The 14,107-nt window shown below is 41.6% G+C and overlaps 1 protein-coding gene across 14 annotated transcripts in view; it reads left to right on the top strand.

The window, feature by feature from the left end:
* Positions 1–14,107, top strand: part of herc1 (HECT and RLD domain containing E3 ubiquitin protein ligase family member 1) — an 88,973-nt gene that overhangs the window by 1,662 nt on the left and 73,204 nt on the right. For 12 of the 14 annotated variants that reach the window (XM_079736052.1, XM_079736047.1, XM_079736050.1 and 9 more), the window contains 7 exons: positions 188–1,164; positions 1,422–1,517; positions 2,310–2,504; positions 3,247–3,558; positions 12,633–12,729; positions 13,095–13,238; positions 13,707–13,834. In XM_079736052.1, coding sequence (XP_079592178.1) covers positions 214–1,164; positions 1,422–1,517; positions 2,310–2,504; positions 3,247–3,558; positions 12,633–12,729; positions 13,095–13,238; positions 13,707–13,834 — 1,923 coding nt within the window. In that variant the 5' untranslated portion in view covers positions 188–213. The remainder of the gene's footprint in view (positions 1–187; positions 1,165–1,421; positions 1,518–2,309; positions 2,505–3,246; positions 3,559–12,632; positions 12,730–13,094; positions 13,239–13,706; positions 13,835–14,107) is intronic. The other 2 variants (XM_079736056.1, XM_079736053.1) reach the window with 1 other exon arrangement.

Here is a 14,107-nt window from a genome sequence, read left to right as displayed (position 1 = left end):
CAGCTGGCAGGGTGGCATGAATGGAAGGGGTTTTGGGAGTGTTGATAGTAAGATTCTTTAAAAAAAAAAAAATCTATTTGTAATGTGATACATTTTCCAATATACGTGGGACAAAGAATGTTACATAGGCAATTAGCCGGTTTTAACTAAACAGAAAGGCTGTGTGTTCTCCACCCTGTGTCTCCAGGGCAGATGGGTCCAGAGTGACATGCCATGGCTTTGATGATACCCCCAGTGAAACTCAAATGGCTGGAGCACCTGAACAGCTCATGGATCACAGAGGACAGCGAGTCCATAGCTACACGAGAGGGAGTCTCTGTGCTCTACTCCAAGCTGCTGGCGAACAAAGAGGTGGTGTTGCTGCCCCAGCAGGTGTTGTGCCTGAAAGGCCCCCAACTTCCAGACTTTGAGCGTGAATCCCTCTCCAGTGATGAGCAGGAACACTACCTGGACGCGCTACTCGGTAGCCAACTGGCTCTGGCCAAAATGGTGTGCTCCGACTCGCCATTTGCCGCTGCACTGCGCAAGCGTCTGCTGGTGCTTCAAAGGATCTTTTACGCACTATCTAACAAGTACCATGACAAGGGCAAGGTCAAGCAGCAGCAACATTCTCCGGATAACGGATCCGGCTCGGCAGACATGCACACGGTCAGCGAGCGGCCACGTTCCAGCACCGATGCCCTGATTGAGATGGGTGTTCGCACGGGCCTAAGCCTCCTCTTTGCTCTGCTCCGGCAGAGCTGGATGATGCCCCCTCCACCAAACCCGAGCGGACACCCGGGAGGCAACGTAAACCTGTGTAACAACGTCATACACACTGCCATTGACGTGGTTAGCTCCTTACCCCCCCTCTCTCTGGCCAACGAGAGCAAGATCCCCCCCATGGGCTTGGACTGCTTGGCCCAGGTGACCTCCTTCCTCAAAGGGGTGACCATGCCAAACTCCGGGGCAGATATTCTGGGACGCCGGCTTGCATCGGAGCTGCTATTGGGCCTTGCCTCGCAGAGGGGCTCCCTGCGGTACCTGCTAGAGTGGATTGAGATGGGCTTGGCTGCATCAGCGGTGGTTTGTTCCATGGAAAAAAGCACAGTGCTGCAGAACCAAGAGGGACTCATTGGCTACGACTGCTTCATGAACATCCTGATGCAGATGAGACGTTCCCTGGTAGGTGTTCACGAGGAACTTGGCAAACCTGATAACATTTTAAATGAGTGACTTCTACAGTTGGATAAGTAGCCTTTTCATTGGTAATATAACTAATCAAACAAACAGACATACTATCGTTGAAAACAAGTTATCCCATTCATCTTCATAGAACCACATAGAGATCTGAATTGACTTGTACACTGTATAACTGATTTTTAGGAAACAATCATGTGTTTTGTGCTAAAATGTAACATTATACAATCCAAATTCTGTAGGGCTCCTCTGCAGATCGAAGCCAGTGGCGGGAGCCCATACGCACCTCTGATGGACTATGCTCGCTGTATGAGGCCTCGCTTTGCCTTTTTGAGGAAGTGAGACATTTAAATATTTTTTCTAGTTGTGGCATATACAATTATTGGCCTATTAATATCATACAGTAATGTCATGCCGACAAGACACTACACCAGCTGACTAAGTGCTGGAGGACTTAATCTGAATATTTGGCTGTAGTATTGAAGTTTCTTGATGGAATTGAATCTGTTTGCTCTGATCCCTCCATCATTCTACCTGCTACTTATCTCTGGTAGAAAGGACCATGATCCAACCAAAGAAAGATTACCTTTCGCTCACTTGGTTTCATGATCCTATTTAGGGTAATCTTATTGATAGCAATATGATTCTATTTACTATTGGTGCATTAGCCAAGGTTTTTACACAAATCCTCCTTTATGAGACATTTTTAATCTCAAAGATTTTCATATAAATAAATGTCTGTTAAGTCACTATCTATTGCCAAATGAGGTAACACAGTAGGGATTGAGCCTACGGCCTACCTGTTAAATCCCTTGTGTTTGAATTATTAGAAATCTTACTGACTTCTTGGTGGGCACTGTAAAAGATTACTGACAAAATTGTCCCCAAAGAAAATAAAATCGAAATCTTCGAGATTGCAACTATAAACTAAGCCTCAACCTTGATAATCTATTTTGGGAGTAATACTCTCCTATTTTAGATTTTCATATTGTGTAGATGGTACGAAAACCCATTTGGCCTTCTCATTGTAAATTGATTCAGATGCTAGATATACAATTTGAGCAGTGTATTGAATCCAAAACCCTACCACAGGTTTTTGTGTTCATAGAGTCTTTGAAATGTTTCCGCAGGTATGTAGAATGGCATCAGACTACTCCCGCACCTGTGTCAGCCCAGACAGCATACAGACAGGGGAGTCTCCCCTGGTGTCGGAGACCTGTGAGGTCTACGTCTGGGGGAGTAACAGCAGCCACCAACTGGTGGAGGGTACCCAGGAGAAGATCCTCCAGCCCAAGTTGGCGCCCAGCTTTGCAGATGCACAGACAGTAAGTGAAGTTCAAAATAAGTGGTCAGCCGTATCGGAGATGTGGGCAGTGGGAAAATTCCACCTTTAAAATAGAAAAGTCCTCAGTAGAACACAGACCTCCGCCAAGTTAACAGTTTGTCCATTAAGTGTTGCATTTTTTATGTCTTTCCAATCCTTGACTTTCAAGTTTCATATACTCTTAATAAACGGGATTCTAGAACAAGAACTATAGAACTGTTGCAGTCTAGTATTAAAACATTCAATGTCTAGAATATTCTTTATCCACTTGTGAATATGTTGTCTTACTGAGGGGGGCCAGAGGAAGGTAACCTAAGGCGGTCAACTTACAATTGGCATGGGCCCTTGCCAAACTTTTCAAAATTGTTGTTGTTGGTGTATCACGTATACGATTGTAAATAAGGCGGCTTTTTGTGATATGTCACACCCACTGCCACGCCCCCTTTTAGATGATTGGAATGAAAAGATAAAGTGGTCTTGCTCTGTCCGTAACCAACATAGTCACCTGTTTTGTTGGTGGTATGTGAATGTGTGTGAGAAAATTAAAGTATGCTTCTGTATGATTGGCTCAACTACTGCACAGGGCCAGCTAATTACAAAATAACAGTGTAATACGTGCTAGTGGGACATAAAGACTTTTTATTTTTTTAAGGTGTGTCTTCTACGTGCGTCTTATGCAGGCACAAAATTTAACTATGTGATCTCAACAACTGTCCCTAAAGTGTGGCCTCTGGTTCCTACAGATTGAGGCAGGCCAGTACTGCACCTTTGTGATCTCTTCCGATGGCTCTGTGCGGGCATGTGGAAAGGGAAGCTACGGCCGTCTGGGTTTGGGGGACTCTAACAACCAGTCCACGCTCAAGAAGCTGACCTTTGAACCCCATCGTTCCGTGAAGAAAGTTTCATCTTCCAAGGGCTCAGACGGCCACACGCTGGCCTTCACCACGGAGGGAGAAGTGTTCAGCTGGGGTGACGGGGACTACGGAAAGCTGGGCCATGGTAACAGCTCTACACAGAAGTACCCCAAGCTGATTCAAGGTCCACTGCAGGGCAAGGTAAGGGCTCTGCTTTGTTTGGCTTTCAATTGGAAACTAATTTCATTCAATGGAAAATGTAATTCACATACTTACATACATTTTTTCTTTTGTTTGTTTTTTGAAGAGTATAGTCAAAGAGAGAGAAAGGTAGAAAGAAAGATATAAAGGGGAACCATGCCTGTTGGGGGGAAATCCACATTACATAATATTTTACATTTCTTCATTTTTTGACATGTACAGTAACCATTTATCCCTGCCTTTAGAAAATTTGTCTTCCTTAGTTTTTAATCGATATGTGAATCTCTCCATTGTTTGAATATCACTGATAGTGTTGAGCCATTGTCTGTAGCAGACTGGAGCCAGTTCTTAGTGATGGCCTTTTTTGCTGCAGCAAGAAAAATCTTAATCAAATATTGGTCTCCTTTGTGCACAGTTCCTTCCATATGTCCCAGGTATAGGACAAGACAAGTTCGGGGGATTTTGTATCCTAGTACCTCGCACAGCACGACATAGATATGATCCCAGAAAGGTTGAATTTTACTGCAGCTCCTAAACACGTGCGTATGGTTAAGATCCATATAGTTGCACAGTCTCCAGCAGGGTTGTTGAGTGTTTGTTTGTTTGCTAGTAATCTAAGGCTATATAAAGAAACAAATTTTGGTTTTACCAAGTGAATTCTCTCCATCCATGTGACTGTGTAGTTGTCTGGTGTATTTTCCACATATCATACCACATGTCCGGGATCTCTTCAATCAGTTTTTTTTCCCATTTAGTTTTGACATATAATGTTAAATCATTCTTAGCTTCCATCAAACAAGAATGCAGAATTGACACAGCTCTAGGAATGACATCATTGTAAGATTGAACAATCATGTTTACCATAGGATGTATCTCATTAGCATATTTCTTAATTATTTTTACATAGTAATCCCTCGTTTGTAAGAATCTGAATAAGTCCTGATTTCTTTAGGCCTTGAGGGTTAGGGTTGAATGTTTCTCATTTCACCCGTTTGGATAACCTTGCACATCACGGTTATGCACATCTCAGTCCACTGTTTGAACCTGGAATCAGAAATTCCCGGTGTAAATTCTTTATCAAAAGCTATCCATTTTAATAGACCAAGTTCCCTTCCCACTTTGAGTTGTTTGATAACGGAATACCATGTTTTTAAGGTAAAAGTTGTTATTGGGTCTAATTATTCCTCTTCTTTAGTGTGGGCGGGAATTTCTCTTTGCCCTATGAGTGGTTGAATCAGGGGCCCAGATGTAGGTATTTGAATATCTTTCCAACGAGCTACATAATCAACATGACACCAGTAAATAAGTGGACGAAATTGTGCTGCATTAAAGTATTCCCTGAAGTTAGGAAGTGCCAGCCCCCCCTTGTCTTTAGGCAGCTGTAGAGTGGTATATCCATTTCTCGTCAAATTCTCTCCAAAATAAATCTAGATATTAGTCTATCCCTATTGTGAAACTGAATCTGTGGCATATAAACAGGCAAAGATAGAAACAAATATAATAAACGTGGAAAATATAAATTTTCACTGCATTTATCCTGTCAATGAGGCTCAGTGGATAAGTTGACCACTTTTCAATATCTTTCCGTATGTTGCCATCAATACGGTCATAGTTGTTTCGGAAAGCTGTGACATGTTTTTGGTTATGCTAATGCTTAAATATTGAATTGACTTAGCTTTCCAATTTAATTGTAATTCTTTAACTTCTTAATTTGGAGAGCAGTAAAAGATGAGAATTTGAGTTTTAGTTATGTTTATTTGTGACCTGAGTGTATGCCAAAATGTTCTAAAATTTGCACAAGTTTCATAAAGGAGTTTACTGGATCTTTTAATATGATCAAAACATTGTGCGCGAAAAGACTTATACTATGGTTTTGGTCATTGATATCTATTCCTGGTATTACATCCTCTTGTCTAATCATTTGGGATAATAGTTCTATATAGAGAGCAAACAAGGTAGGGCTGAGACAGCAGCCCTGTCTCTTTCCAAAGTAAATCTGTCCGATAGTGAGCCATTTACTTTAATTCTAGCTGTTGGTTTGTTATAGAGTGATTTGATGCATTGAATTGTTTTCTCATTAAATCCAAATTATTCTAAGGTTAGATATAGAAAAGCTAGTTGACCCTATCAAAAGGCTTTTCGGCATCTAGGCTGATCAATGCTGCTAGTATTTTTTATTTTTTATTTTATGTATAATGTGAAGTATTCTCCTGATATTATCCTGAGTTTGTCGACCTAAGACCAAGCCAGTCTGGTCTTCATCTATCAAATCTGATACTATTGCTTGGATTATTTTTAATTATATTATAGTGGTATAAAGTTATATTATAGTGGTATAAAGTTTGTAATTTATATTAAGAATTGATATTGGTCTATCATTTTGGCAGTATTCTTTATCCTTTAGTGGTTTGGGAATGTCTGTAATTATTGCTCCCTTCCATGAGGGAGGAGTGTTCTCTTTGGAAATGTCAATTAAAGGCTCTAAGTAATACTTTTTAAATTTTTTGTACCACTCAGATGGAAATCCGTCACTACCGGGAGCCTTGTTTGTTTTCAATTTTCTTATTGCCCTTTGGATTTCATCTGTAGATATCTTTGCTGTTATGCGTTCATTTTGCACTTTACCTATAGAAGGCAGATCCAGGGAGTCTAGAAATTTGTTAGTATCCTTATGATTTGTTGATGTTTGGGCGTAAAGATCTTTCTAATAATCCCTGAGCATATTTTCAATTTATTCTGGTTCATATTTAATTTGGTTGGTATTAGGATCACATAGTTTATTTACTGTAATCCCTGCCTGTTGTTTATGTAATCTTCTCGCCAATAATTTGGCAGTTTTAGGCCCTAATTCATAGTAATTTTGTTTTAAATACCTAGCCTTTATCTCTATTTCCTCTTGTAGTATTCTATGAATTTGGTTTCTCACCTCTTTCATTTGTTGCTCTATTTTTTTATCTGTTTTCTCTTCATGTTTTTGTTCCAATTATTGCAACATTCCTGTTTTCTATCCCTGTCTTCCTTCTGCATAAAAAAATAGTCAATTCTTGAGTATACAGGGTGTGCTGCTGAATAACGACTGAAGTCTCTCTGTAGTGGATGTAGTTCCCTCCATACATCAAAAAAGCCCATTTCTTCCCATGTATTTTTCACTACCTTTCATGATAGGTTTCCTATTTCTCTTGCGACTAGTTGTGTCTAGGTCATAGTTCATTATCACATTCAGATCTCCTCCACAGATATACATCCACCTTCTATTTCTACAGCAACCAAATCAAATAGGGATTTAAAGAATCATTATCACTTTCAGGTGGGGCATATATGTTCACCAATGTTAACATTGCTTGGTCAATTGTTCCTTTTACAATAATATAACGTCCCTCTTTATCTTTTATATCTTTTTGATATTCAAACACCTCTTTTTCGGGTGTTAGAATGGGAGCTATAGGAAGTGTTTTTAAATCCAAATCTTTTCAACTTTTCATGTTCTGTTTGTGAAAGGTGGGTTTCTTGTAGAAAGTTAATCTGCGTTTTCTCCTTTTTAATTTGAGCTATAATTGTAGCTGTTGTGACTGGGTTTCCTAAGCCATTAACATTGAGAGAAATAAGTTAAATACATTCTTGTTTGGTATTCCTAGGCTGTTTTTGGTCTGTTCACATTGTGGTGGCTCCCCTTCAGGCTAACAGTGCAATAACCATAGGCACTCAACATCATATGAAACATTCATGTGAAAAAATAACGTAACATAACTATAAACAGAAAAAGCGACCTCCAAAAAGAGATGTCAACAACCCTCATATGTTGACCCTCCTTTAGTTTTCAGGGGAAATGCCTTCCACAAGAGAAGGGCCCCCAGCTAGTAGTGAGATGTAACCCTTAAGGGGTAGATCTGCCCATACTAGACTTTGTTGTAGGCAGCTGTGCTTCAGTCCCTTTGAGCCAACAAGTCTGATATCTAAGTCCCTCAGGTCACATCGAATTTAACACTAACCTTTTTTCATTTTTGACCTGTATTACACTTTTAAGGATATGTTATTCACATTTATACTTAGTCAGGTATTCATCTTGCCTTGTTGTCCTCACGTTGGAATTCTTGCAGCCGTCCTCTCGCCCGTGGGCCTGCCTGCGAGGTTCGGTCCACTTCATATCCTTTTCTCCTCATGTCGCCAACTGCTTCCTCTGCACTGCTGTACGTCTTCCTTCCACTAGCCCAGTGGATACGCATCTTGGTGAGGGGTGTCTGAAAGCGGATGCCTTCCCCCTTTAGACTCTTCTTCATGTTCACGTAGGCTTTGCGTTGTTGCAGCATCCTCACAGAGTAGTCATGGTCAAAATAAATCCTACTTTCTCCGAGCTTGACCGTTTTCTTTCCCCATGCCTCTTTCAAAACCATCTCCTTCACATTAAACTGCTGAATGAGTATAATTGACCTTGGTGGTTGTATTGTCCTTGGCTTCGGCGCCAGGGCTCGGTGGGCTCGTTGAATCAGGAGGTCTGTTTCGATTGAAAGCTCGTCTTTTAACCATTTTTCAATAAACGCCACGACCAAATCGCTTCTCAGCTCTGCATCTTCTGGAATGCCGTATATTCCCAGATTGTTCCGCCTGGATCTCGATTCTTAGTCATCCAGCTTATCCATCATTATTTTCTGATACTTTAGTATGTCCTTCAGTGCACGTTTTGCGTCAGTACTCCACTGCTCTACTTCTTTATTGCGAGTCAAAGCGACGTCTATCTTATCATTTTGCTCTTCTATGTCTGCGTTTATTTTGACAAGTTTCTGGTTAATGTCCTCCTCAAACTCAGCCAGTTTGTTTTTCACTTGAGTGGTGATGTCGTCTTTGACAGTTTTCAGGTCAATTTTCAGCTCCTTTTGCATGGCTTGGATTTGTTGTCTAATGCTATCTAGCTAGCTTGCGGTGTAGCCATAGCTGTAGGTTCAGTTAGCTCGTCTTCTTCCTCGTCAGAACGACTTATTTCTTTACCTTGACCTTTGGGGATTTTTTTTCTTTTTTCCTTTCCTTGATCTTCCACTCATTGTCAACGACCATGTATCTTTCTTTGTTATATTTTCGTGTTTTTGCAGAGTTTATTGTGTTGGCGTTAGGGAGCACACTATTCAAGCGCCCATACTGCTCTACCGTTACCCGGAAGTCCCAATTAATATACTTCTATGTGTGTCATCATTCTACTGCATTTGGAGGCATTGAAGCCATTGTCAAATGCGAATGTAGAAGGAATTTTTACGCCCCTTACAATCATCTTCGAATTTCATAATTATATCATCCACCATTTTGTTTGCTGCTCCTTAAATTGCAGTGAAACAAGAAGTATATCGTGTCCCGGGCTTTGCCTTTATCAAAGTAGGGCTTAGGTGTTGAATTTGCCACTTTGCAAACGTTATATGATGACGTTTTAAATGATACAGTATATAAAGGCTAACTAGCAAGGCTACCCTCGTATGATAGCCCTGCTTGCCTGATTCTCACATCGACCGGTTCCTCTTAATTATCGTCCGCACAAAATGTATTGCCGTCTGCATTTTTTGGGTTGTATTGTTGCTTTTAAAGATTTAAAAGCCAAACAAAAATACTGGATTATTTTTTTTCTGCCACATACCAGGTAAAATAATCGTCATAAGGATAATTGCAAAAAATATCTTCCTTTATTTTGATTTAGCTATAACCGTAAATCTTGTTTATTACAGTCCAGTTTCCAAATACAGGCCTAAACAAGGATATTAGGCATATCAAACACATAAACTTGGGAACCTACGCTATTTAATTGCCAATAATCAAGTATCTGCATGTTATTACTGTATAACAGTTATTACTGATTCAGATAAAAGAAGATATAGACTTTTATTTAGACTCAAAACGCAACGCTGTCAAAAATATTTACAGCTCATATTGCTCATTCGATCTTGCTTTTCCATTTAAAGGAGCCACGTTTTTTGATTACTACTACGAGCCCGCAGTTGAGGCAAGTGCTGCTGATGATGCCGAGCCACAAAAACACAAGATAGTCACAAGTTTGGTCAATAGAAAAATAATAATAAGCTTAAATACATGAAACACTGAATAACTAATGAATGGAGTGATTGCGTGCGTGCCGGCCCGCGTGTGTGTGATGTCAATCTTATAGATCTCTGAAAACATGACCTCAAAACAGAGACCAACGCTATTCAAATTAAACATATTTGTTTGAGGAGTGAAATTGCTCCAAAATCTATTTGTTTGCTGACAGCCTGCTGTGGAATTGCGGACAGGTGTCATCAAAATTGGCCCGTGTAATAAGCAACGTCTTCAAGGTGGGAACATTCACGCAGTTCCTCTCGTCAGTCCAAGTATTGTTCATTATAGAAAAGATCCGCTCAAAGGGAGCATTTGTGCCAGGCAGACACACGGCAAACTGACAAATTAGAAATAGATATTGCTGCGCAATCTCCCTGCTTCTAATAAGTCATATTAAGCTCGCGGATTTCACCGTCCCTCCAGTTTGAACTACTCATGTTGATATCACTGCGTTGTCTCTGTTGTAGACACCTCAATCCCTAAATGAAACCGGCAATGTGTGTAGGGTCCGGGAGGGTAAATTGGGGTGCTACCTCGGGTAGTGTAAACGCGCGAACAATGCAGGGAGAAAGGCATGCATTAGACGGCCATATTTGGCAGTGTAAAAACGTAAAATGCTCGAACATCTCCGCTCGCGCTCGTCCGCTGGTTTCCATCAGTATTCCATTGTGCATGCGACCATCCCTATTGCGTAATGCGTATGCCCTCATACATCAATTATATGCTGGATGCTTTATTCTTTCTATGTGGTTTTTAGTTAATGATCGGGCTATAATAAGACCATGTTGGCTATTTAATCGTGGACAAAAGGGGACATTTCATAGTGGTTGGTTGGAACCGGGACATTTTAGCAACCCTACTTCTTTGGCCACAACGTCCCATGCCTTTGCCTTTTTATTCCTGTCCCCGTAAATGAACATGCTTGTGTCGTTCAATATGCGATGCCCTCCAACAGCCGCAATAATTCTTTCGCGCACCATGTTGAAGGAACAAATGTTCGGTAGGGACTAGGAACTTTCTCATGTATGAATCCTGGGACCCACACCGGCGAGAGACATCTACATTCCGATTGGCTGGCGGTCATTTACAGCCGAAACGCTACTAGCTTATTTGCATAGAGTTGAGCTGTTTTCAACTCTCATTTACAGCTTTACAGCTCTAAAGCTATCGCTCAAGAGTTTTATCGTTCCTATAGCTTTATCGCGAGCACGAAACATTCTGCTCTCCCTTTGAAAAAACGATGCTCAGACGCGTTGTTTTGGAATTTTCCCCATATGTCGTCATAAGGGGAGATGCCACCTCCACTTTCTCTGCCTTGCCAGCCCAGAGAATTTGGCCCACCAATGAGACAATGAGCTACGACCGTGCGGACGACGTGTGTGTGCGGACGACGTGTGTGTGTGTGTGTGTGTGTGTGTGTGTGTGTGTGTGTGTGTGTGTGTGAGATTACACACACTGTAATGCAAGTGAACACTTCTTTGTTATTTGGCTAACCGTTCTGCTGTTCTGCTGTCGGTTCTTTGACGTCTCTGGTATTTCCACAACGAGACTGTAGTTGGGGTTCTCTCAGCCATGGTTGAAAAGGAATTGGGGGAAAGGAACTTTGGCCTTGAATCCCTGAAGTACATGAACTGCGACATGGAGGAGAAAGGGATTGTTTCCCGCGATTGCCTCCTGCTTCAGCTCTGTTTCCCGCTGCCGAGGGACCACCGCCTCGGCGCTGCCCGCTGCCAAGGTGGTGGTCCCTCGGCAGTGAGGCTCCGGCGGGAGACAATCGCGGACAACAATCCCTTTCTCCTCCATGTCGTGGTTCAGTCTACTTCAGATTGATGTGGACGTGCAAGAACCAGAGACGTCGGAGAACCCAACGCAGTCGTTTGAGATTCATAATATCGTCTGGAGGCGCACACAGCTTTTGGCCCTGATAATATATATTATATGATATAGATATCTATGTATAATATGATATTATTTAGATATAGAGCTCCAGGACTCCCGCCGGAGCACCCGGAGTGTTCTAGAATATTTACGGAACACGGCGAAAGGCTGTGTGCGCCTTGCCATTGCGATACATTCACTGTACACAGAGTACGTGGTACCATGGCCACAAGCTGCTCAGGGCCACACCCCACCCTCCTCCTTGACCCGCCTCTTTCCTCCTCATTTGCATTAAAGCTACAGACACCAAAACGAGGCGTTTGGGGAAAGCTCAATGTGGGACTGGCTCGTAGTGGCTGTAATTCTGCACCACGGCTGAATTTTGGGAACTTCTTCAAATACTGTGTTAGGGGCCCACTAATATCTATATTAAAGCATCCATAAAGTAGCATGTCATGGGACCTTTAAGCAAGAGGACATGTACGTAAGAAGACATTGGCGCCAAGTACAATACATATCATACCTGTTCTGGTCCAGGTGGCTTAAAGAGTATCTACCGCTACTGCAGGAACGCCAAAAATTTGAACCGAGTTAAGCGCTAGGCTAAATTTCATGCAAGGAGAGATTGTGGTAATAGCAGAAACGCCCATAGAGGGTCATGGGTTATTGCTAAAATTGTCAACACCAATCCTGACCAAAGAGGTGTCGTAAGGAGTGTAAAGCTTCAAACCCGGACCAACTTAATCGAAAGACCGGTCACCAAGATCGTTCTCCTGGTTCCAGCTACCGAATGAAGACACACACTTACATACCCTCACATTTTGATTTTGCATTTGTTTTAGTTGGCTCCTATTTTTGTTGTTATTAATATTGTTATATTGTTACTGCGCACTTCGCCCATAACAATATGGTCCGTTGTAAAAACTGAAATATTCTACCGGCTATTGCGTAAATAAAGTAACAATGGTGACCAACTAGCAGCAATAATGTTTTTCTTGCCCTATTTCTCCTTGAAATTAGGGGGGCTGGAAAAGCCTTAATTGTGCAACCTAAGACTTTTACATTTTGGAAAAATTATGTCTAAACTATGCATGTTAATGAGTGGGATGTTTGCTCTGGCTTAGGTGGTGGTATGTGTGTCTGCCGGCTACAGACACAGTGCTGCGGTCAGCGAGAGTGGAGAGCTCTACACGTGGGGCGAAGGAGATTTTGGAAGATTAGGTAACCTTAGTGTCAAGCAGCTCTTGTCATAATCACTTGAATTTAGTTCACTTTAGTTTTAGTCCATGAGACACTTAATGCTTGTTGCAAGTGCAATGCAAGTCTGTGAAATACTGACTTGACACAAGTGTACTTGAGCATGCCGGCCTAAAATCTGGATCAATCACTGAACTTTAAATGGAAATTGAATGTGGTAGTTATTTTCCCCATGTCTCTTTTGTCGCCTGTTTGATTAACAATGAAATATAACATGAAAAGTGCTCTTGATAGGCAGTTTTTAAAACTGGAGCATCATATATATGTATGTTTGCCAAATGACCCAGCTGTGGTCGGCCCATCTTGTCTCATTGTGCCATGGTGTGCAGGGCATGGCGACAGCAACAGCCGGAACATTCCCACCTTGGTGAAAGATATCAGCAACGTGGGCGAGGTGTCGTGTGGGAGCTCTCACACAATCGCATTGTCAAAGGACGGGCGCACAGTGTGGTCCTTTGGCGGTGGGGACAACGGTAATATACTAGCTATCTAAACGTTTTCTTGAGTGTACCAGTCACGAATATAGACAATGGCCTTATAGCACGTTTGTCTTCTGGAATCAATGTGTGCAAAATGCTATTGGTCAGAATCTGCTCCACAAAGTGATTATGAAAAACCATATTGGTGAAAATTTAATGAAACAAGGGGAGGTCTTGTTGGTTTGATCAACAACCCCGATATTGTCCTACTTTAAGTCTCATAAATGTATGAGATCAGTGCAGAAATAATAACTTGTGTGTATGTCTCAGACGATCTGGTATACTTGAGTTATCTGTTGATGCATGTGACATCTTTCAACTTCTGAAGAAACTGATCTTAATGTGGATGTTTGTGCTCGATATATTAGGATATACTTCGGTTCTATTTTTCTGCTCTCACTAGTTCTGTGTTTTTACTCAATAAACTAGTTAAACTATCTTCTTTGTGCGTTCCTCTTGCAGGGAAGCTGGGCCATGGTGATACCAACCGGGTGTATAAGCCCAAAGTCGTTGAAGCCTTGCAGGGAATGTTCATCAGGAAAGTGTGTGCAGGGAGTCAGTCTTCTCTGGCCTTGACCTCCACTGGACAGGTAGGGCCACATTCTTGCTACAATACCAACAGAGTATGGAGGGCAAACAGTTGCTATTATTTACCACAGCAAAAAGTAGTAAGTAGTAGTATTTGTAAAGCTTTGAACAATCAACGCATTGAAATGATTCATATGAAATTACATTTATTTGCTAACTAGTTTTACCCTAACTTAATATGATACAGAGATATCTGTTAATTGGTGTCGGCCTGTCTTGGCGTGATTCAGAGGAATTATTTAATTCAAAATGGATTATTGTGTGTCCAGAGTGGA

Source organism: Pollachius pollachius (genome assembly GCF_949987615.1).
Source record: "Pollachius pollachius genome assembly, chromosome: 5".
In the NCBI taxonomy this organism is placed as follows: Eukaryota; Metazoa; Chordata; class Actinopteri; order Gadiformes; family Gadidae; genus Pollachius; species Pollachius pollachius.
Note: the sequence above shows the minus strand (reverse complement) of the source record. Positions and strands in the feature narration are given on the sequence as shown.